The sequence below is a fragment of the Sphaeramia orbicularis genome, chromosome 8, assembly GCF_902148855.1.
Source record: "Sphaeramia orbicularis chromosome 8, fSphaOr1.1, whole genome shotgun sequence".
Classification (NCBI taxonomy): Eukaryota; Metazoa; Chordata; class Actinopteri; order Kurtiformes; family Apogonidae; genus Sphaeramia; species Sphaeramia orbicularis.
In genome coordinates, this window is record NC_043964.1 from 41,774,752 (window position 1) to 41,799,814 (window position 25,063).

At 38.8% G+C, this 25,063-nt stretch overlaps 2 protein-coding genes and 1 non-coding gene across 3 annotated transcripts; all 3 read right to left on the minus strand.

Annotated features, from left to right (window-relative positions):
• Positions 1-2,755: 2,755 nt before the first annotated feature.
• Positions 2,756-10,740, minus strand: plbd1a (phospholipase B domain containing 1a). The gene is made up of 11 exons (XM_030140091.1): positions 10,531-10,740; positions 9,758-9,980; positions 9,443-9,526; positions 9,018-9,159; positions 8,285-8,425; positions 5,526-5,670; positions 5,196-5,396; positions 4,073-4,213; positions 3,760-3,945; positions 3,563-3,669; positions 2,756-3,477 (listed from the first exon to the last, which is right to left on the minus strand). Exons 1-11 carry the CDS (start codon positions 10,598-10,600, stop codon positions 3,301-3,303), a joined length of 1,617 nt encoding a protein of 538 aa, XP_029995951.1. The 5' UTR covers positions 10,601-10,740; the 3' UTR covers positions 2,756-3,300.
• A 154-nt stretch (positions 10,741-10,894) lies between these two features.
• On the minus strand, positions 10,895-10,967 carry trnar-ccu (transfer RNA arginine (anticodon CCU)). The gene has a single exon. It is a non-coding gene; the product is annotated as a tRNA-Arg (tRNA).
• A 968-nt stretch (positions 10,968-11,935) lies between these two features.
• Positions 11,936-23,712, minus strand: pick1 (protein interacting with prkca 1). Its single transcript, XM_030140092.1, has 13 exons — positions 23,573-23,712; positions 22,103-22,167; positions 21,325-21,436; positions 21,102-21,230; positions 20,556-20,622; positions 19,921-20,010; positions 19,786-19,839; positions 18,151-18,213; positions 17,819-17,952; positions 17,634-17,726; positions 15,022-15,072; positions 14,699-14,843; positions 11,936-13,265 (listed from the first exon to the last, which is right to left on the minus strand). The coding sequence occupies exons 2-13, from the start codon at positions 22,141-22,143 to the stop codon at positions 12,997-12,999; spliced, it is 1,248 nt and encodes a 415-aa protein (XP_029995952.1). The 5' UTR covers positions 22,144-22,167; positions 23,573-23,712; the 3' UTR covers positions 11,936-12,996.
• Positions 23,713-25,063: the final 1,351 nt, after the last annotated feature.

A 25,063-nucleotide genomic window follows, 5' to 3' on the forward strand; every position in this document is an offset into this window, starting at 1 on the left:
TTTTGTTGATGGCGATGGAGGGCTGTGTCCAACTTATCAGTCGAAACACTCCCATCAGTGTTCAGTTGGGTTAGGATCAGGTGTGACGGACACAGCATATGTTTCACATCATTTTCACTCTTATCAAATCCTGTCAGTGACTACTCATATGTATGAGGCATCCATAGATATTACTCCAAATAGATTCAGTGTTTTAATTTGTCATTGTTTCTTTCACAAAAACAATAACAGAATAAAATGTTTTTTGTAAGTTCGGAAAACATCCTTAAAACATTATCAGGTTTCTGCATTAGACCACATGTAAAACAATGATGTACTACATTTTGCAGCAACTAGCAATACCTCACTAATCTAGTTATTTACATTCCTCCTCCTGTAGATAAAGGTCTTTTTGACAGATAATTTAGTCAGCGAGGACTAACGCATGCAGGGCATCTTCCTGTTAAAGAGGTGACTGCAAGTCCTTAGCCGTAGCATTTTAATGTTGTTACTTTCCGCCTGCACTGATCCAGCATTCCACAAGACTCAAACATTTCACATAATTTATCTTTTCGTCTAATATAGGCTCTATTACCGCAACAAGGTTGCTGATCATAAACTTTGCTGCGTTTAGTCTGTTTATGTGTTTTCAAGGTTGCACATGGGTCTAATTTATCCTGCCTTATCAACGGATGTGTGTTGAGACCAGAATAGCTGGTAAGAGGCCTGGCTGACCCATGGGACGCCTGACAAGAAGAGAACAGATACTGTGGAGTTTCTAGTGTGATGAACGTCACACTTCATCACCTATCTGCCTGCAGCCCCACTTCCCCCACACTTCCCACAGATGCTCACTCTGCATGTCAGAGCCCCCTCTTAAAGTGCAACTAATGGTCACCGTTGGATGGCTACTTGAAAAACTAAAGGCTGGTTTAACATAAAGTGAATGGAGCTTTAATCCATTTTATGGTACCATAATCTTTGGCATCAGTGGCTGCAATGATTTATATTTAACTAAACGTGGCAAGTGCTGCAGATCTCACATGATCAGATGTCAATATTTCCTTTCAATCATTGCTGGGAAAACACAGGCACTCAGACTGATGCAAATGCAGAGAAACCCTCATGTGAACTGATCAAATACTCAACATCTTTTGCTGCTGACAGTCATTACACAGGATATACAGGCCTATATGTGAAGACTGTCTGCATACAGTATACAGAAATAGAAGAAATCAAAACTGAACAAGTACATGATATCTGTTATCGTTACCTGAAGCCCTTCTGGGCCTTGTGTGTCGTCTGTATATGATAAACCAGACTGCCAGAGCCAGCATGGACCCCAGTGTGACCATGGACACATAGATCCACAGAGCTGGACTCTGCGGAGGCGGGTTTGTGTTGGTCCGTTCAGCTGCTGCAGGGAGGGGCTGCTCTAATGGAAGAGAGATTAAAAGCCTTAGAAGAGGCAATTTACACTCTTAACATCTCTAAAAATCTACATTTTTATGTAAAAGGACTGAAATGAAGAGCACATTTGTTAAAAAAGTGTCAGCACCTTCCCTTTTAAATGACAAATATGCATTTTTGTCAAATGCTGAAACATTTAAAGCTCATTACTAGTTTTACTGGATGTGGTTTTCACAACAAAGGAGAAAATCAATAATTTATGTTTGGGAAAATCTGTCATAGTCTGAACTAAAAAAAATCTAAAGAAGTTCTGATACTAAGAAGCAAAAAACAACATCAAGGCAGATTCAGTGTTGCTTACCTGTTGTTGGTTTTGGTTCGATGTTGTTTATGGGGAGGCAGTATTTGATGAGGATGTCCCAGCGGCTGCCGTCAGGACAGTTCTTCTTTGCCATAACTAAACCAGGAAAGGTAATGAGCTGCTGCTGTTTTACCCTCCACTACAGTTCTGTTAGCGACCCTAAAGAAACAAAACAAAAAAAGCAACTGAAAACAGAAAACTGTGAGATGAAGTGACAAGAAGATTTATGAAATGAATACTGCGTGCCTAACAGACGTTTCACTTCCTGCATTTCATAGGAAAGAGTGAATCACAACATGTGTCCCCAGGGGTTAAGACAGGGTCTAATGTGTATCTGTTCAAAAACAAAGTACTTCTTATCACCTACATACTGTCTGGATAATACACTGCATGGCAAGAGAAAGGAGGGTGAGGTCAGGATCTTAAGCTCAAAGTGCCCTCACCAATGTAATTCAGAAGTCTGACAATGTCAATAGCCTAATAAAGTGATGAACCTTGTGACGAGGTTCCAACTAATAAAAATATACACTGCCCGAACCACCCAAAAAATATCCCACATGATATTTTGTACAACCACCTTAAACTTCTATTACAGCATCATATTTGCCTCCAAATAAATGTCCCATTTATTTCCATAGTTATTATTATTTTCATCATTAGTGGTTGTTGATTTGATTATTTGAGTCATATCAGAAAACAGTAAAAAAGTCTTTCCAAGGGCCAAAACAACATTGTCTCTTGTTCCGCCAAACAAAAATACTCAATTCACTGTCATAGATGATGAGATAAACTGGGACAAGAGATTTTAAACTTTCCCTTTTTCCAAAATAAAATTACTCAATCTAACTATTAGTCTGTAAGTAGTTGTTGAATAATGTATGCAGTTTCATCTGAAGTGACACTTCGCCACACAGCTACTCAGCTGTCAGGACATAAACAAACTGGGTCATATGATTTCCAAAACCTCTCCAGAACAGTCACTATTGAGGACACAAGAAAATGGCAGCACTGCTACAACTAGAAGCCTTTAATAAAGAATAAAACAGAAACAGACAAACAGAAAACACAAGCACAAGTTTATACAGAAATACAAACCTGTGACATTTTCACTGTGCACAGCACAAGAAAAAGATCCAGATAAATTGTAGCATCAAAGATCAACAGCCCTGAGTATTACATTGCATTGATTGTTTGCATTTTCCAATAAAACCATAATGTTTACACATATAAAGACATTCAAGCATTTAAAGTCTCAGCAGTCACAAAAAGATAAAAAGTTAATTAAAATGGCAATCATAAAGAGAGTCATTATTAAAATCATGCAATTATTATCAGTTTAAAGACACAAGTGGCAGCAGATATAAAAACGTTTTCTCTGTATTCTGGAGTGAAGCCTTGATAAAACCCTGAGACTCAGATTTAAAGGCTGATCGGCAGTTTGCACATGTTGATGCGAGACCAACAACAGTTAGAATTCCAACTTTGTGAAACTGTGTGTTCCTCTGACATCAGTACACTGAAAGCCTCTTATTTCTTTCAACATAAACCCTTTAAGGTTTGAAGAGAACAGGCTGCATCTTGACGAAGGAGAAATTGTAAAACTGTGGCAGACCCTGGTGGCTGATGTTGCTGAACTTATCCCAAAGGAACGGCGTGAGTCCATCCTGTGTCGTAGGTCCGTTCACTGCCTCCGCACTGAAGTCCCCAGCCATGTTAAAATCTGTTACCTGGGTGGAGAACAACAAAATCTGAGTAGAGCTAAAAAGCACTTCATACACAGTGACAGAATCCAAGATGAGTGTGGGGACTGACCTTAGTGTCGTAGCAACCCCCAGGTGAAGGCCTCTCTGATCTGAGGTCATTGCGGCAGCAGATGGACTTGCAGGGGTCTCCCTTGGAATATGGATCTGTCTTGTAGTCTGAAGACAAATCAGTAAAAAAAAAACCCAGATTTGAGTATTTTGAGCTGTAACAAAAGATGAATCATATAAACTGAAGTGTTCACAAACCGTTGAATCTCATGATGTGCTTCAAGGAGTCCAGGTCTTTGACATCCGCTTGATCACGTCTGAAGATCTTGGCTCTGGGACAAAGATCATAAGAAAAATCCTCTCCATACTCCTCCCACATTTGAGGGTACCCACTCAGCATGTAAATCTTCTTGTGGAAGGGAATGTTGTAAGACGGCCAGTAACCTGTGTCATGTTAGAAGTAGAGGGAAAGGTAAGCTCTTCAGATTCAGCGGACGGATGTTAGATTCCCAGGTCAGAAGTGTGATCCTGGTTCAGTTTGACTCAGTTGTTGACAGATATGTGTTATTACCTCTGCGCAGAGCCTGACTCTGGTCAGAGTACTCCACCAGTCCTGGGATCTGCTCCACCACAGTCAGAGCACCATCATCAACGCTGTGGCCCAGTTTCACTTTGCTCCGGTCCAACACCATGTACTGGTTGTTGTAGGTGCCTACAGGTGTTCATGATGGAGGGGGTTGGAGTCAGTTTCATCTGTTCTGGGTTTTATAGTTAAGTGCAAAATAACTGTGGTCCAGTCTCAAACAGGAGGTGACAGCAATGGACATTAACACCAGATGCCACCTGCTATAAAACAAGACAAAGGGGAAGAGGAAGTCTGATCTATAAACGACTCTTTGCATGAAAATATGGTAATATGAATTAATTATGCTCCATTTCTGTCATTACATCCTGCTGAATCTGCCAAAGTCATACACACTGGACCTCTCACACAAAATGAGTCTCCGTGAAAAGTTTCTCTATTTGATTGATTCAAATATAAGCATTTTTTCTTTGCATCAAATATAAACCATTTATGCAAAAAGTTGCTAAACACAGTTATCATAGTTTTATGGTTATGCAAACGGGCTTATTTGTCATATTCTGCTGTACTGATTCACTAATAAAAATGATCTATTTTGACAAATGGCAGTGGTTGTTGACGCTTGTTTTTCTGTTGAAAAAAATCACTTTTTCTTCAGGTTTGATAAAATGACCTTTAGTTATTATATAGAGTTTATTCTGAGCTTTTATGAACATCTACATGGTCAGTGAATTAAATGTAAGAAAATACCTGATTTTCAATAAAATTACAAAATGCAGAGTTTAATATGATAATAAATGATGATAAATCACTTTGAAAAGGTTAAACATAGAGAAAATCATTTGGAAGTCACTATAAAAATAGTTGTAGGTCTTTAAGGTTTAACTTGTGTAACGTATCCCACATTGTCCCAAATATACTTTTTGTTTAGTGCATTGGAATCTGGTCCTCATTGACTTAATACTGGACCCGATGGTCCTGATTTATGACTGGCGATCACAGTCCAGTCTCACTTTTTAAGTTTTAATTTTCTCTAAGTTCATTTTCATACTAGAGTGGATATATATAGGTTTGATGTGTGTTTTATGTCTTGCTGCTGTTCCCACCACACCTGAGTTGTACATGGAGAACGTTGTGGCCCACTCCTTTCCAGTCTTTGCTAGGCTGTGAGCCAACCTGACCCTCTGCCAGGCCAGAAGGCTGTTGGGGGTAATTATATCAAAAAGTGATGAGTTGAAGACGTTGTTGGTGGTCTGGGTCATCATCAGCCCACTGCCTAGGAGGTAGAAGTCATCAAGAGACACCAGGAAACCTGAAAAGAGGAAACGTATCTTCACACGAGTCACATATCAGACCTGGAATTCATTTTCTTCAACAGAGGAAAGAGTGTGTATGTGTCTATAAGAAAGGTGAATCCATGAGACGGGTGAGGGGCGCCTGCCTGGGTAGCTGCTGAAGGACAGTTTCCCTGTGGCTGTGTTTGGCTCAGTGATGTGGAAATCCCAGTGCTTATAGATCCGCATTGTGGCAGCGTACGTGTACCAGCTGGAGTGAGAAAACAGGAGGTTCTCATAGCCAGGCAGCATCTGAGGACAGTGAACAGTAAAGACATTTGTTGCATTTTGAAGGAAACAGTGAGAACACTGGCTTTAGTTAGTAAATCAGATACTGTATTATATATACTGTATTATTATTTTTTTTAACCTTTATTTAAACCAGATAAAGTCCCACTGAAAGGAAGATCTCTTTTACAAGGGTGACCTGGCCAAGAAGTCAGATGCACACACCATGATGACAAACAGGTTAAAAGATTGGTGATAAGTAATAACATAAAGTAATAACAAAGGTTTGACAGAATTTTTAAAGTGCAATATAATTTAGGTCACCAGCAATTTTTTGAAGAGCAAGATTTGGTTGCAATCAGCAAACGATTTAAAAACATAGGTACTGTCCAAAGGATTCTCGCTGTCTAGTCAGTAAGATGGGACGAAAAGCTTGTAGTGAGATGAGTTCTGGTATTTTTAGCTCAGACTGAAGAGTATTCCAGGCAGAGGGGGGACAGCAAATCTGAAGGGTGGCTACCCCATTTATTAAAGGTAAGACACACAATAGGTGAAATAAGGAAAAAAAAAGACAGATGTGAATGTAAAAAGAGCTTATTTGGTTTTTGTCATTTAGTACACCCATGGGAGTCATCTGCAGTGGATGTTAGGGTGCATCATTCCCCAAGCCAAAAAATTCATTTCCAAAAATCAATTTGTCCCTATTCTAAATTAGTTCCAATGCAGCTCCTAAAGTTTATGACCAAATTTAAAGCTATTCTGACATTATCTAATGGGTCCACCATGCAAATGAAAATTTTACTGATGAAGAATCAAACAAGAAAATGTGTTAATTTGAGATTTTATTGCAATTTTATAACAATCCACATGACATAGTGAAACACATATATAGTGACTTAACTATAAACTCTTGCAAATAAATCCACAACTAGTGTTGGAATAATAAAATCAGTTATGCATCACAAGTCTATTCGGTAACAATTCATGTCACTACTTAGCGGCATTGTCATTCGAGCCATCAGACGAGTCTTTTGCAGCTTTGTGGTGCAGAATGCTTTTCCTTTTTCGAAGACTGGGATGACTTTTTCGGTCTTGTTCAACGACTTGCAGTACATCTTGGTAATGTTCCTCACTTTTTGACGCTACCAGGAAGTCTGAACTCAATTTGACACCTCGCTTGGCACAGTCGTTTACAATATTGAGTGCTTGGAGTTTGGCAATGCATCCTCGATAAGCTTCGTCTGTTGGCCAGGCCTCTGGATTTGAGGTGAGGAAGGTATCATCCAGTTTCATTAGCAAGTGCAAAGTCAAATGAACCAAATGCTGCTTTTTGGTCAGTCTTCATGGACTGGAGAAATTGGCAGTCCTCAGGATTCTTTATCAAGTCCTCAGCATTCATGGGCCACAAACGAAAAGTCTGTTCTAATTGTGTGTCCATTTCCTCAATCTGTTTTGTTGTAGATGGCGCTGATCTACGATTCTTGGGTGTAGCTCGGAGCTTTGCATTGTCATCGAAAAGTTTAATAATTTTTTCACAGGCCTTTCGCTCTGAAATATTTATTATATATTTATTTGCCTTTTCGTAGAACTCCAATATTTTCCCGAAAACCAACTTTGCAAGATCCCACTTTTCTCCTTTCTCTGTGGTACCATCTTGTACATGCCACATCACGCATCTCAAGACTTGACAACATGTTGGCAGCCTGGAACCAGTGATTATAGTGTCAATGTCTGTTATTTCTTCTCCTAGGCCCAACACTGATGAAGACTGTCTGGTCACACGTGGTCTTGTGCTTGGTGTAGCCCCAGATTCTGAATTGCTTGTTTCATTGGACTCAGCTACAGCTCCTAAATCTGGAAATGGAGCACTACACTGTTTGTTATCTTCAGTTTCCATTTTGTACTGTCAAATGAAATGTCTGTGTGAGACCAGATTTTTTGTTTTTGAGCTCAGATGTGTGCTTTTCTTTCACTTGCTGTAAGCCAGATATGGATGTGTTCAGAGACTGGTGGCAGTTCAATAAAATGCTGAGTAACTATAAAATTGCACACACACTGCAAGTAGTTTTAACAGCTTTTGCTACAAAGAAAACGAAATTCCAGATGATCGGATGACATCATCTTGTATACAGTATATGCTGACTATAGCCCAGGGTGGGGTTTCCTAGAACTGGATCAATGAACTAAACCTTTATCAAATCACACATAGATATAGTTGGGGGTTATACTGCTTTCAAGTATAAGAGTTTAATAGTCTTCAATTATATGAAAACTAAATGTGCTAAGAGGTAATTGTAAAAAAAACAACTTCTAATCAAATCAAATAGTTGGTGTCAATCGTAGATGATGGCCGATTCTGGTCAAATATTCACAATATTCATCCCTGAGGTGGACCCATTTAACATAATTTTTTTGACAAGATATTTTACAGAGTGCCATATTTTAGACATTGGCATGATTTTAGAATGAGGACAGATTGTTTTTCCAACTTTTGAGAAAATGAGGCACCCTAGTGGATGTATGAGCTGAAGTGCATTTGGATTTTGGACATATTTTGTGGTGCAGTTACACCATTTACATTGCACACTGCTGAGCAGGTCTTATACTCTCACTACACTATGTATCAATGACCTCTGACCTTGATGAGTGCAGAGCAGTGTCCCATTCCTGGCAGTTTATAGTCTCTGAGTGGAGGGTTGGAGTTTGGGACTAGGGCAGGGATCAGATCCAGCAGGTCTCCCACAGCATTCAGGAACTGGATATCAAACAGCGACAGCGGCTGTGGAAAGGACAGCAGATAAACAGCTGTGAGTCGGCAAATGTCAACAAACAGTGTTGATTTGATCAGACAAAACTACTGACTAACTAAGAAAGAGGCACCTTAAAACCACTGAAATTAGGCGATTGATCACCTTTCAATGCAAATACGCTCTATCTAAGTTGCAGCACTTGAAACATACATATGTGTATATAAATGAATGAACTGAAATTTCCCCTTGTGGGACTAATAAAGGCATGTCTTATCTTAAATATGTCCACATTTCATCCACAGACTTAAATAAAGAACATGTCTCTTTAAATATTAGAGTGACAAACTGTGATGTATGATCACAAGTGTGGTTTGGACTGGAGGTTCCTCATTTTACATTTTAACTGATGCAGTAGGATTTAGATGAACCAGTGAGATGAAACAACAAAGACAAAAAAGAAAAATAATGAACATCTAACCGCGCTTGTCTCTGACTCAGATATGCACAAATCATAAACATCCCCTTAATATATAACTTTTACGGTTTTATTTCTACATACACACTGTTGTAACCTGAATCTAAACAGTTGCATTTGGCAGACATGTGAGATGGCTACCAAACCTTCTTCCCTAGTTTCTTTGCCCAGTATGCAACGCCGGCTTGGAGACCATCCATCTGGGCCACGATGAAACCTGTGTGTTTCCACAGAGGATCTGTGGTCTTGTTCAGTTTCACCTGGTCTCTGACCCATGAATCTTGCTTCCTGAAAGAACCATTTGACTCCTTCATTAATAAATACTTAAAAATAAAGACAGATGTATTTTACTGAATTTATTAAAACTGAGGACTCGTAGAAACAAAGAAAAGTAAGACCCTTGGAACATAGAAAGCCTTTTAAACATATCGACCACATCACACATTGAGCTGCACATGAATGTCTCTGAGAAGAGGATATGAAACATGATCAGTATGACGTGTGTGTCAGATTGTAAAGTGTATGCTGCTGTGTTTTTCTTTATTTTAATAGGAAAAGAGAAGACACTCACTTCATGAAAGTCTGAACTCTAGCGAGGACCTTTGGGTTTTGGATCAGCTGAGGGTACATGTTTGTGTAGTGGTCCATCATCTGCCTATAGGGACGGAAAGTATGAATAATAAATGAAAGTGTTTATAATAACAATGTAAAAACAATCAGGTAATGTTGATATTTGGTGAGCTTTTCAATGCTGTATCATTGAACGTGTTAACATAATTTCTATGCTTAAAGGTGTCAAAGACCAAAACTATCCAAGTGAATGGGCCAACACAGATCATGAGGATGCTATAAAATAGTGCCATGACTGCACATTCCTGACACTTACTGAGCAGTGAGGAAGCCTTCGAGATAACCAGCCAGGAAGAAAGTCACCTCATCCGTCTCCTTGGTCTGTCCGTACCCTGCTCGGATCTCCAGGACGCTCCAGCCTGTGCTCAGCAGGGTGTCATTCAGGAACCCATACGCATCTCCTTCTGTCTCCAGAACCCCTTCCTTCAGCAGAACATTCTTGTGTTCGGAGTCCCAGTACACTGTGGCAGCTGTCACCTCTGGAAAGAAGCCAAACACCATGACACTGGTGACTTTAAGGAAAATAGTTAAGACTCTTAATGCATAAGTGTCCAACTGTCCTATACATGCACAGTAAGCTAAAACTGATATTACTTTTTCATGGTTAGTGTGATGGTGGACTGGTAAACACTTTCCATTGCATTTTGGGGTCATAAAACAAGAGCTGGGTTCCATTATAATCCAATTCACTAAAAATCTGAGTTCTCACTCTTGTATGACTGACCATTGCTTTTCACTTCATAAAGCATGGCTGTCTTGTCTTGTATCAATAGGGATGAATGGATATAAATAAAAGTGAAAGTCAAAGCCCGCAGTGTCTCAAATACCTGTGTGCTGTTGAGTTTGGCTTTTGCCTTGTATGATACAGATAAACTAAACAAACCCCTGATCTTCAACACAACTTCACAACAGCTGAGTGTGAATAAACCACAGCATGTTTGGTTTTTAATCGAACTATTCCTCAAGCCATGAACGCCATCAGATTCTTATACAACTGCTCCTGATTTGTCATAAAGTCGACCTACTTACTGTCTGTAGAAGCGAAGGTGGCAGGAACCAGAAGTAAAAGGCACACACAGAGCCTGTTTAGTAAAAGCATAGCGCTTCGGATGGAGGTAGAACAATCACGAAGTGCAGAATGGAGACGTGGATTAATAAAAAGTGGATCAAGTGGAGAGAAAATCCGGTTTTACTCATGACGGAGGGAAAGTCCAAGACAGAGCGGAGCGTTCCCTGATTGGCTGCCGAGATAAGGAAAGGGGAACACCGCACGACAGGAGCTGTAGAGAGACCAAAATATGAGCAGAACTGGATTTATACGTAGTGTTACATAAAGTACTTGCCTTCATTTGTGGTTTAACAGTATTATCTTAATAAGAAGGACAAAACGAATCACCCCAGATGGGACTCGAACCCACAATCCCTGGCTTAGGAGGCCAGTGCCTTATCCATTAGGCCACTGGGGCTATGACAAGCGACCAATATCATATCTGTCTATTTGAAAGAAATCTTCATATTAACTGTCGGGACAAATTTCTTCAGATTTTATCAGTTTTTGCCTTTAACTAATGATGTGACGTTCTTCAACGAATCGAGTCTTTTGAACGGCTCTTTGAAATGAACGATGGGAACCGAGTCTTTGTAAAGAGCCGTTCATTTATTTGTATTTATTTTCTTTAAGGACGGATTGTCCGATTGCCTGTCAATTTAACGTCACTGGGGAGGCACTGGGCAGGAGGAGAATGTTCGAGCAGAAAAAAAAGAGTGCTTGTGCATGTCTCATGGCAAGAAATTAGCAAAAAAAAACAACAGATTGAAGTGTGAGGTGAGCATACTGGAGGAGGCGGAGCTAGAAGACTGGAGGAGGCGGAGCTAGAAGACTGGCGTAAACCAGAGAAAAGTGTGAGAAAGAGTGAGTGACCACCTGTGAGTAATAAGCCAAAGAAAAATGTTATTTCATAAGAAAATGTTTTATTTTCTTCTTCATTTTTAGGCTACAGACTAGTCCATATAATGTACCGTGATGTTTCTTGTCAAATTCCACCATTTGCCTGATGTCACCTCTCATGTCATGTATTTAGCCCACACATTTGAACTGACTATTCTTTTTTATGGTAAGATAATATTTACTGCCGCGCCAATTAAACACCTTTAAAATGTAATGTCAATCATCACATGTAGCCTATTTAGTCATTAAAACATTGGTGTTTCAAAATAATGCAAAAAAACATAAAAGAGCCAATCTTTTGAACAGCTCCCTTCAAAGAGCCACAAGTCCCATCTCTACCTTTAACACATTTTTTTTTTTTTTTCAAATCAAAACATTGCATCAAACTACGGCACAATACACTACAACTAGCTAAAAGTAGCAGTTAGCTTGTCTTTTGATCACGCAATTCTGTTAATTCAGGTTCAAAGAGAAAGACAGAAAGGCTTTAGTGACGATTATTTATTTTTATTTATTCTAGAAAACCATTTTTTAACCCCCTTTTTAGGTTCACGTCAATTTTCTTCCAAATACTTCTACTACTAGCTTCAATGTGCTGTAGCTGTAATGGTCGAAATATGTCATAGCAAAAACAAATGGGTCCCTTTGATCAATTCCACTTTAGATGTCCAGAAAAACAAAAAAAAAAACAACAAAAAAATCCAACAAATAATGTATTTCAACACAAAAAGCACATAGTACTGTGAATGCAGGACAGTGTGATTCAATGCTGCCCCCTCCAGTACATGATGAAAATACACAATCATTTTATTTCCCATAAACATAAGGAATGACAGCAGAAATCCTGACCAGAGTCACGCTGGTGGATTATTATGAATAATCACTATAGAGTTTATCTTGTAGTGTATACTTAGCCATAAAAATCTTTAAATATAATTTTGACCAAAGAATAAATACAGTGGATATGCAAAAACAAAGCTGTGACAATTTCCTTTTAGACTTATTTACATGTAGTGTTTCCATTTTTCCAAACCATATACATGGTATATTAAAGCTCTGTAAGTGTCCTGTATATTAACCTCGAGGGAGACACTAATATAATCCTGAAAAACATGAGAGGGAGTGAGTAATCCATTACACAACAAAAAATGTGCTGAGATGAAAACAGGAAAAATGCATGTAACAAACCCTCCAGGAATAAAAAGAATGATGTCTGAACCCTTGTTCTGGATTTGACAAGACTGTAGCAAAGAAAATCAGAAAATAAAAATGTAACTATTAAGGTACAGATTTAACAAACCACAACATGCACATTAAAGCACAGCCCAAACCCACAAGTCAAGAAGGCACACCTCTATGCGTATAGCTCATGATCTGCAGCATTTAAATGAATTCAGTCTCTTACACTCATTCAGCAGTGGCTTGATGAGGATGGTTTTAAGTGAAGGGTTTTCCACATCAAAAAGCAGTGAACTGCAAGTGAAGTTGTGACAGAGGGCTGGACCTGATCTCAGCAACAACACAGCACACATGTACAATACACACACTCAATCGTCATCGATCAGTTTCTCTGCTCCGTTCTCTGTTTGTCTGCCTGTGCTGCTCCCTCCCTCCTGTCCGCCACCGCCTCCTCCCCCTCCTTCCTCCTCGTCTTCGTCTGTGTAGGAGTACGATTGGCTGCTGTAGTTGATCATAGTGCGGGACAGGTCCACTTCGATCGGGAAGACATCCGCCTCCTTCAGCACGGCGTAGCAATCGTCGTAGTAATGCGACATGCCTGAGACGAAGCGCTGCAGCTGGAACACGATGTCCTGGACTGTGGGCAGAGAAGATCCACATTCATTTTCACAGCTTTATGATAATGTTCAGCTTGAATGTGTCCTGCAAGTATCCCATCCCTCCACCTGTAACATCCTATTCAAAACACCAGGGGCCTCATGTATAAAGACTTGCGTGGATTTCATACTGAAACCTGGCATACGCCCAAATCCAGAAAAGTCCTTGCGCACAAAAAAATCCAGATGTATAAAACTGAGCGTATGCCCGAATCCACGTACATTTCCTTTATACATCTCAATCAGCGTGGAATTGAGCGCATATGTTGGAGTACCAGACTCCTCCCTCTACACTCCCACATTTAAATATGCAAATTAGTATAAACAAGGTCTGCAGGTGGGATTCCCTCTGAGATTCCCCTCTTTGCGTGATCAGATGATGATGTCAAGGTGGACGCGAAGTGGAGGCCAAAACAGGCGGAAGAAGAAAAGAGACGAACTGAGCCTGTTTGAGCAGAAAGTCGACGATATTTTAGGTGACACGTTTCTCACAGGGCTGACTCGGATCATCCCCAAGGTAAATATATATTTAGTATTTGTGCAAGTCACACATTAGTTCATTCTATGGGTCATACACAGTCTGATCACAGCCAAACTAGATAAAGGTTCATGCGTAATCATGTCAGGATATCAAAGAGGAAATCAAAGACTTTGACTCATGTTTAATCACTCAAATTATTATTTTCTAAATATGAGACAGAAGACGGTGCGACACAGTATCAGCCTCCTGTCACAGAGGCTTCGTATTGACTCCTCGGCGTTAGCCGGTCCTCCGGTCCACCACAGCCCACTGCTGATGCCCGTCCGACCGGTGTTCTGTAGACACCTGCACGGGTCTGTGCTGACCTGAGTCACCAGAGGACATCGAGAGGACAATCGGCGGTGTCTATGAGCGACTGGACTGACTAATAAATGTTCTCACAGACATGAACACTACATTAAACGCATTTATCAACCAGTGAATTTTGTGTCCTTGTCTCTATATGGTTGTTGCAGAATGTCCTCCCATGCAGCATTGGCTTTGATGGGTCCAGGGTTGGTCTGGTTGGTTCTGGTTCTGGTCGTGGATGTGCTGCTCTGACAGTAGGATGACGTGTCAGTGTGTTCATTGTTCATCTGTGTATCTCTGATGTGCCCATCAATCGGAGGAATGACCTTTTTCACATTATTAACGGGTTCTCAGTGTCACCTCTAAGTGTCGCCAAAGGTTCCAAAGCACTAGAAATGTGCGTATGCCAGCTATGGACTTGGCGTGGAGGACCGCACATTTCCACGGTCATTTCACTCTTTATACATCTGAACGTGAGTGTGGAAAAGGGCATACGCCAGGTTTTTGTGCGTACGCACGCTTTATACATGAGGCCCCAGATGTTGAATCAAATATCACATGAATTATAAGTGAAAAAAGACAAACCGTGTTTCTGATCAAGCAGCTCTATCTTCTCCAGAACATCCTTCCTCATCTTGGCAAAGCGGGCACGAGCCTCCTGCCGACACCGCAGCACCAAGCGGTACTCGTAGTTACCGGTGCTGACGCGATACAAGGGCTCTCCCATGGCCTGTGGGAAGAAAAACATTACTCACAGCTTCAGGTTAGACAAGTTTATCTGTAATTATAACAAGGGAATTTCCTCCCTTAAGGAAAATGTCCTCATGTATCAATCATAAAACACTGTGCTCAACAGTCTTCTGTATTGTTGATTTAATTCCTAACAATAGAATGAAAAGGCTACTCACAATACTGCTGTATTCTTCATCATCCATTTCCTTCACCTTCAGGCAGTAAGACTGAAACACAACAGAACCATACTTTTATTCTGCTTCACAGCTTGACGGTAAGCACTGCAGAAGTTGAGGACGGCTGAGCATGCAGTTATTTTCAAGGCACAATAGGTAACATGAAATTTATAAGTGGCAATCACTTTATTTCCAAAGTGTGAATGCATTTTAATGTACCTTAAAAACTGGCAACTTTCCTGATTGTCTAACCTGTCTACATCTCTCATACAGTTTCTATACTGATCCCTATGTAGGAGACCCATGTTCATTTTCTCTGCTTCTGTTCTGCTGCTGTTCTGCTTCTTTCTCTGCTCTTCCAGTGCCTCTGCTCTGGTCCACTCCTCTTGCATTGCAAAACCTACCTCCATATTGTGTTGGTACTCTACTAGTGTTGTAGGTATGTCCACTATCCAGAGGTGTCAAGTAACAAAGTACAAATACTTTGTTACCTGACTTAAGTAAAAATTTTGGTTATCTACACTTTACTGGAGTAATTATTTTTCAGCTGACTTTTTACTTCTACTCGTTACATTTTCACTCAATTATCTGTACCTTCTACTCCTTACATTATAGAAATAGCCTCGTTACTCCTATTTCATTTGGGCTTGTTTTCATTCTGGCTTGTCATCATTCAAATAATTAAGAAAGACTTTCCAGATCAATCACGCTATCCAGATAGAGTCATTTTGATTGTGGTTGGATGAGAAGTATAAACATATACCATTCCGACACCTTGTTGGTTTGTAAGTGATCCATTGCACCTGACTTTTTGCACCATTATAATACTTATAGGCAACTAGTCATCATATCTTCTGCTCCATGTTAATGCTCAGTAGGGCACATACAGGGTGGGGAAGCAAAATTTACAATGAACATTTAGTTGTTTTTTCTCAGCAGGCACTACATCAATTGTTTTGAAACCAAACATATATTGATGTCATAATCATACCTAACACTATTATCCATACCTTTTCAGAAACTTTTGCCCATATGAGTAATCAGGAAAGCAAACGTCAAAGAGTGTGTGATTTGCTGAATGCACTCGTCACACCAAAGGAGATTTCGGAGTGTCCATAAAGGCTGTTTATAATGTAAAGAAGAGAATGACTATGAGCAAAACTATTACGAGAAAGTCTGGAAGATACTATTAAAGAAGAATGGGAGAAGTTGTCACCCGAATATTTGAGGAACACTTGCGCAAGTTTCAGGAAGCGTGTGAAGGCAGTTATTGAGAAAGAAGGAGGACACATAGAATAAAAACATTTTCTATTATGGAAATTTTCTGGTGGCAAATAAATTCTCATGACTTTCAATAAACTAACTGGTCATACACTGTCTTTCAATCCCTGCCTCAAAATATTGTAAATTTTGCTTCCCCACCCTGTACATGGTTCAATTTGTATTGTGCTAAAATGCGTTTACATATGCAGCTGAAACAGGTAGCCTCGTGCATCCCAAATTTTTCAACATTAACATTTTAATATAACATTATAGTCATTATGGCCTTTAGAAAAATGTTTTTTGGGAAGGTGGGGTAGTGCACTATAGGCCCATGTGGTGTGACCTGGGCTTTTGTCCTAATGGCATTTTTTACCCTTACATTTACTTTCATACTTTAAGTAGTTTTGAAACCAGTACTTTTACACTTTTACTTGAGTAAAAAGCTTGAGTTGATACTTCAACTTCTACAGAAGTCTCTTTAAATCCTAGTATCTAACAGAGTAATGAATGTGAATACTTTTGACAACTCTGCCACTGTCTAATAGTTATCTAGATGGTTTTGCTAGATCTTGGATGCAGTGACAGAACATTTGTAAAATGGTGTTTGGAGAGCAGCTGTTATGATGAAATATGTGTGCATGCTGAGGAGCATTGTGGGATTAAAACTTGTTTTTTTGGGGTGTAGGTACAGTTCAGAGGTTTTTTTATGTAGCGAGAGGGACTGTCAAACCAATAATGCATAAGTAGCCTTTAGGACAATAATAATCCTGTCACTGCAAGATGGAAACACAGATCCTTACTCTGGGAGCATACATCCAGCAAACCTGACTACTGCTTCTCTACAGCATATACACTGTGCATTACTCCTAATATCACAAAGGACCAGCACCATCACATGAGCACACATTCATGCATCTTTGATGCCATTATGTTGAGATCTTCTGGTAATTATGTCACTATCTGGAGATAAACTCTTGCCAATAAGGAATAATCTGAATATTATCTCTAACAGAGAGGCACAATGAAATTTTTTGCCTGTGTTAGACACTGATTAAAACAGTCTGATATGATGATTCGTGATGGCTACTACTTGATTTTACCAATTAAATCACTTAGATACTACCTATGCACACTGAGTCTGATCTCTGACAGACATTTGCTTTACCATAACTGGTTGATTGTTATTTTGAGACAACAAAATGAATCAGCCAGTGTACATAAGAAAATGAGCCCTATTACCTTGAGATTTTGACATAATTAAGTTGTGATCTTGAGAAAATGGCATTAATAAAATAACTATATGCAAAGTGGTTCTCAGCTTCTGTCAGAGCTCTGTGATGCAGCCTCACCAAATACTCAAACTTGACGTCCAGGTACTTTCGGATGGTGAGCTTCGTGTCTGGGATGGCCTTGTGGAGGTACGTGTTCAGGTCATGGAGCATCTGCATTAAAAAAGAAAAAAACAAAAAGCATATGATTGGAATAAGTTATTCAATCCACACACACACAGAGTGTTTAGTTTAAATGGACCCACAGGTTTGATAGTCTTGAGCAGCTGAATGCCGTATTTCTCAATGTTGCGGTGAGCGTCGGCAAACTTCACAAAGGCCTCACTGGCCGCTGCCTGGGGCTCTCGGACCCCGATGACTGAAAAGACGTCTCCGAATGCTGTGAGGACAAATCACGGCTTTTAGTCAATGTAGTAGAATCCAACATGCAAATATCTTCTCTTTTTAAGTAATTTCACAATCAGTAAAGATCTTTTGGTTTTGAGCCATTGGTGAGGTACTCTTATGACTATTTTTAACATCCAAATATTCAATGAGTCAAACACTTGACAGATCAGTTGGAGTGGCAGAAACTGACCTCTATGAGTTTGAGAAAGTTCAAAGAAAGCTCTGAGCAGCCTCTTTGTGTGTTCCATGAGCCCTGTGTGAAAAAAAAAACAAAAACAGTACATTTACGGCACTGCAGTAACAAATAAACCTACAAAACATCCATCCTGACATGGTCCAGCTCAGTAGAATGATTAATACCCCAGCCACCAAAGCCTGTTGTGACATTCTCAAGTGTTCTCAGTGTGTTGAAGCTTGTATTAACTTTAGATGTCATCAGTCACTTTGATGTGACTTGTACTGTGGGTTCACTTTGACTGGCTGACTTTACTCCACAAGTATAACACAAATAATATTTACTGGAAAATACTGAAAAAGAAATGATGCCAGAATCAGAGTTTTACATGTGGATAGTACTTGGGGAAAAAGTAAAAAGTAAAGTGAAGTGTATATATATTGATACTTAACTGCAACTTTTGTAAATATTTTTTTTTTAAGTGACAGATATTAATTACACAATATACCACATTTCAGCTGAAATGTGGCATATTATTTAACTTCGTTTTTGCAACAGTACGCTGCAGGTCCACTGCAGGTATGGTAAGGGACATGGCTGGTTGTCATAGTGACACAATGTAAATATACTGTGACATTATCTTCAGTGTGATTGCAGTTTGTGGTAAAACTGTTTAAGTATCTGACTGTGAAAATACATAAAGATTACACACCTGAAAGTTGTAGCAGTGACAACACTGTAACTGTCTCTGAGGCCTCAGCATGACCTGACTGTCGTGTTTCGGGATTGTGGAGGCTTAGTTAGAATTTATTTTGATATGTATGAGATTTATTAAGCTTACTTATGAGAGCTGACATGGGAATTTATGGTCAGTAAAATGATAGGGTAAGGAGTGGAGCGGGAGTATATAAGATGAACTTCATCCTGCTCCTTTTCCATTATGTTTTATTTTTTATATTGATTTTTCTTGGTGTATTAGTTTTAAATGTTGATATTTGAAATAAACAGTAAATCAATCAATTTTCACTTCTTTTAATGCGTTTTCACTTCACTTTCAATGTTTGGGATGAAATGTACCAGGGAAATATACCAACACCTGTTTTGGTGTTGGCGATGTGTATCACGTGATAAGGTGTGCCTTCCATTCAGCTGTTACACATACAAAGATGTTTCTTTACTAGTTTTGCCACAAGCCATGACTTTTTTGACTCATGAAATTATATTTTAAACTCACTAACATAAAATATGCAATGTTGATACAGTTCCAAAAGGATCAAAACATTATTTGTCTCTTGCCATTAAGTATGGTATGTATTTTATCTGAAGTTAGGTCCCACGGGGCACACACTGGCATCATCTCTTTTTTTACAAAACTTATTTTTAACAATATTTGCTGCTATTTCACTTGAATGAAATATAAAATGCGAATGTATGTAAATAAACATGATGTGAATTACTCTAGAGGCTTTAAGATTTCACTGAGTTACATCTTAGTGACATACTCTGAGGGGGTAAGTTCACTAGGACAGCTGAACTGTTTAGGACTTTTATTGTGAAAGGTAATAAAAGAAGGGGTGGATGATTGAGATACCTCACACTAGAAAATACAGACAGGTGATTCAACTGTACAGTATTTTAGTGACTCTTTACCTTTGTAAAGCTCTGCTGTTTTCTCCAGCTCTTCCAGTCTTTTAACCAGACCATCTGCAAAACAAAACAGTTCATTTAAATGTGAATATATTTACAAAATATAAATACAATTCTGACACCTGCTTTGACCCTTACCATTGCATAAAATAGCTCGACTGAGTCCAAGAGCATCTGCGGTGCCTGAACTCATGTTCTCCACCAGGCGATGCTTGACTTTTTTCAGCACTAAAACACACACATTTATAACACATCTGTTGTTGTGTTGTTATTGTGATGAGGGAGGAATGGATTGTAAAACACTGAAACACATAATAATGACCTTGTTTACATGACCATAAAATCCAATAACTAGCAGTACTCAGACAATTCAATCAAAAAACCCTGGTTTAGCCGCTCCAGTCCAGTATTGGATTTCTTTTGGAGTATGTACACACATAGTGATAGTAGACTCAAACTTCCTGTTGTCTTCCGCTCACGCTTTACTACTTAACTTCTATTTTCTATGATTTTAATTGTGTTTACACATGCGCAGATGTAAAACAACAAAATGAATCAGATTAAGATGTATATACATGCAGGAAGACATTGGAGTACTGGGGAGAAATCCAGGTGTGTTAATCTGATTTCTGGTAATCAGATAACCGCTGTTATCTGATAAAGCATATCAGATTTTGCTGTTTACATGATCATTTGAATAATCTGTTAACGCCAGAAATTGGATAATGATTGGAGTATTAGTGTGCATGTAAAAGGACTCTGTGTCAACAAACCTATATCCAGAGACTTTCCCTGCTTCGGATCTGCCTGTAGTTTGTTGTAGTGAATTGTTGCTTCTCCCTGTAAAAACCAGCCAAAACCACAAAAGAAATTTTGATGAAAATCTCAACATTCATATTATATGCATTATTTTGTGAATTTGTGATGCCAGCAGTGACATCCACATGCAGTTTTAGGACTGAATGGGCAACAACAACAAGATCTAATCCTTTCATTCCAACAGTGACCCTCATTTTTAATCCACCGCACAGGAAGTCATGGGATTTTTTTGGGGTGTGAACAAAAGATCCAAAAAAACAACACAGCCTCGCTGCATTGGTGACGTAATGCCAAATGCTTCAGGCCATTGTCTGAACCTCTTTAGAGACAAAGCTTGACTGGCCCTAAAGTTATTCACCACAGTCCACTGGTGGGTTTGGACCTATAGGTTCACCAATAAATCCACAGCAGGAAACAAACTGTGAGTATTGATTCAGAATCTTTGTATGTCTGCATGTAAGTGTTAATTTCCAAATATCTGGACTAAAATAACTCTGTACCTGGACAGCCTGAATCATCTTGGCCACCTCCACTTTTGTCTTTCCCTTCACTGGTTTGCCGTTAACGCCTGTGATTTCATCGCCTGCAGCCAGCGTCCCCTCCAGAGCCGCTGGTGTGTTGTCAAAGACCTGCAAGATAACAGCCGACGCGTTTCAAAGGTACCACCAATGACTGAAATATTAAATGATTATTACCAGTGCTACACTTTGACCACAGCCCCACCTGGACAATGTAGAGGCAAGGGCAGTACTGAGCCCCTCCCCCGATGCTGATTCCAATAAGGTTATTAGCATCCTTCTTCAGACACACAGTCCCAGGTACTGTCGGTATCCCCCTGAGGAGGAGAAATAACACCTTACTATATTTGCAGTGTTTAGGTTCCTTTACACATTTAAAGCTGCAACTAACAACTGTTGTTACCGACTGATCTGTGGGCTATTTTCTTGATTAATGCATTCAGTGTTTGGTTAATAAAATGAAAGGAAATGATGAATGTCAAATATGTCAAATAAGTGTTTCCAGATGCCCAGGATGACATCCATTGCTGTCAAAAACCAAAAGAGATCATAAGTCACATCAAAATCAAGTATCAAAATAGTTGGATATTAACTGAATGGTTGATTGATCTATTACTTTTTGAAGCTCTAGATTTGGGGGAAAAGTCATACTGGAACTATTGTGGGCAAAACTGCAATCTGCAATTTCTATTTGACTCCACTTTCTTGTTTGTTAAGGAAAATCCACACAGATGACTAATTTTCAACACAAAATTGAAACCTTAAACTAATCAAAAAGCTACAGAAATGCAGTGGTTTAAGCATGTTTTTCACAGCACATATCTCAGTCTCACTCCATATACAATTAATCACCATACAGGAGGATTTATTTATTCCCTATTTCTCCATTTAGAATGGCCGGAATCCTCCTAAATCTGGACGTCTTGTGATTATACCCTTGTAATTTGACTAATTGTACAGCCCTACTACAAACATTCACTTACAGTTTGTCCTCCTCCAGATCGTAGTCCATGTCTGTGAACATTGCAGGACAGTGTCACCTTTAAACCTGTAAGTGATAAAAACAAAACTCAAATCATCCAGATCACTGTGGCAGAGTGTCTGATGTATTAAAATAAAAAATAAAATCTATATGGATTAAAGAAATGTCCCCATGCTTACCTTTGGAAAGGATTACATATAGACTCAAGGATAAACTAGAAAAGTATTTGGCACCAATTTATAAACTATTGACAGGACAAAGATCCCTCACAAATGCGGGATGAATGTGGGTGCTTTTTTCCCCTTATATACCAGAGTCTTTATACACACCTACCTACATACAGGGGTTGGACAAAATAATGGAAACACCTTAAAAAATCAACAAATATAATTTAATATGGTGTAGGTCCGCCTTTTGCGGCAATTACAGCCTCAATTCTCCGAGGTATTGATTCATACAACTTGTGAATTGTTTCCAAAGGAATTTTAAGCCATTCTTCAGTTAGAATACCCTCCAACTCTTTTAGAGACGATGGCGGTGGAAATCGACGTCTTACTTGAATCTCTAAAACTGACCATAAATGCTCAATAATGTTGAGGTCTGGGGACTGTGCCGGCCATACGAGATGCTCAACTTCATTAGAATGTTCCTCATGCCATTCTTTAACAATTCTAGCTGTATGGATTGGGGCATTATCATCTTGAGGTGAAGGTGTTTCCATTATTTTGTCCAAGCCCTGTACATACTACCCATATTGTGCCTCTTGTGACACTTGTGGGGTACATACTGTATGTGGTGTAAGTTTAACTCTTACTAGGTGTCAAGTTTTCCTTAAAACCATTAATTTTACTACAGTATTTTCCATTTTGTAATTACCTACGTGTTACGACGATTTATTTATGTATATGTATTCATTTTTAATTTTCCTTCTGATTACAGGTAGTTTATTTACCTTGAACTTTAAATTCTTTGTATTATTTGTGCATTTATGTTAAAACTCATTGTTGAAAAAAGTAAAATATCTGACAGCCTGAGCTGCTTTATCCGTTATGAAGTAAAGACTTGATTTGTGAATAAAGTATCTGAAAAAGTATTACACAGTGGCTCATAAGACTGAGTCAGACACAACAAATAACCTGAGAAGATGAGTTTCAGCTTCCTCGTCTGATTCTTTCACTGTCAATGCAGTGACTACACTGACATCAACAGCTGGAAACTCACCATACATGTGAAATACTTTAATTACATGAATCAGTTAAAGGAGTCAAAGACAAGAAGAATGCATTTATCTTTAAATGTGCTATAATACAAACGTACCCTTACGTATATAAACGAAAGGAAGCAAAATTATGGAAAGTGCTAGCTGACGCTGAATTGTTAGCAGTTAGCTCCTGAGGCTAGAAGCAGGTGGAACAGCGAATTCATTCAACAGTGGAGAAAAAGAAGACTTAATACGAAAATACTGATTTACCTTTGTTAGACCCCGGAGCTGGTTATCATATAAATGTTCTTCAGCATGAACCAACCGCAAAATGTGTATTTTAATATCGCTGTTTTATCACTATTTTCTTATTCTCTGGACACTGCTCCTCTATTTACTTAATTTCGTCACATCCGGTGAAAAGGGGGAAGTTGATGAAAGAAGATCGACTTTAATTTCATTAATACTGTTTACACAATAACATGGCAGATATAGCAAATTTTAGACTTATTCTAGAATCGGCATCTGTGCAGATTTTTTTCACCACCTAAAATAAAGTTTAACAACATTTACCACATTATGATAAACGACTCATATGGTCTGCTGCCCTCGTGTGGTCATATTTGGAAACTGCATCTAATGTCTGAATGTTTAAAGGTGGCGTTAATACAGATTTAACGATTAAACTTTAGGTTATTACTTTCAAAATTAAGGTAAATATTTTGTGTACTGAGTCGAGCATCACAATGAAAAACTTCTATTTTTGAATTAGTTTTATCCTGTCAGCGAATGAATAAAAGTACTGAAAAATCTAATTAAAATACAACATAATGAAAACACAAAATAGATACAATAGAAAATAAACCTATCGGTACATCTCAATGAAACGGCAAACTTGACCATAGTCATTAACATTATTGCATGTAGGAGTTTACAAAGATAATCTGGTGAGAAACCAACCTGAACGAGTGTGAAAGTGTTCCAGATCACAAATCACAAAGAGAACAAAGAAAACAGAGGACAAAGTCTATTTCTGTAACCGTGTCGGTACCTACGCAGACATTTCATTACCTAAAATAAGGTTTTACATTTATTATAAACAATTCATATGTCGTCTGCTGCCTCTCTGCGGTAACATGTAGGTACTGCAACACATTTGATAAAGTTAGAGTAGGTGCAGACACTATATTTAAACTTCCTTTTGTTACTTTCAAAATAAAGTAATATATTTTGCTCGGAGGGTCAGGGCTGTCATTAGGCGTGGTTTTTAACCTTATATGGCAGCTGTTTAACGGACATAAGTGTATTTATTCACACGTTAATGATATTATTATTTTAATCACTATGACCCTCACGAAAGTGCCACAAAAAAGTGGGCACACGGTACTTTCCACGCAAAGTTGGAGGCTCCACTCAAATCTCACGTCACGTCTCAGTTCATTTACGTAGGTTTGGAATGAATGCAACAAAATAAACCAGTTGGATATATTCTGATTGACATGAAAACATATTCAGTCCTATGTTTATCACCTAAAATAGTTGAATATGGTAAATGATTATGACTTGTGTCTTTTGCCACATGCAACTGTGCGGAGATCAGCATCCATCAAAGCAACTTACAAAGAAACAGCATCTAAGTCATCACTTTAGTCCAGTATTCAAACTATAGTAAATATGGATAGAATAAAGTCTAAATAAAATAACAGCTGCTTTTTAGTTTTTTTACATTATCCAACTGAAACACACTGCGTCATGTCCGCT

Excerpts from the sequence above, each read along its gene's own strand:
- plbd1a (XM_030140091.1), bottom strand. The coding sequence starts at position 10,600 with ATGCTTTTACTAAACAGGCTCTGTGTGTGCCTTTTACTTCTGGTTCCT. Across the intron at positions 5,671-8,284 it reads ACTGCTCTGCACTCATCAAG|ATGCTGCCTGGCTATGAGAA; the intron begins GTCAGAGGTCAT and ends CACTGTCCTCAG. Across the intron at positions 4,214-5,195 it reads GTTCTCCATGTACAACTCAG|GCACCTACAACAACCAGTAC; the intron begins GTGTGGTGGGAA and ends GAACACCTGTAG.
- pick1 (XM_030140092.1), bottom strand. The coding sequence starts at position 22,143 with ATGTTCACAGACATGGACTACGATCTGGAGGAGGACAAACT. Across the intron at positions 20,011-20,555 it reads GGGAAAGTCTCTGGATATAG|TGCTGAAAAAAGTCAAGCAT; the intron begins GTTTGTTGACAC and ends TGTGTGTTTTAG. Across the intron at positions 15,073-17,633 it reads ACGTCAAGTTTGAGTATTTG|TCTTACTGCCTGAAGGTGAA; the intron begins GTGAGGCTGCAT and ends GTTGTGTTTCAG.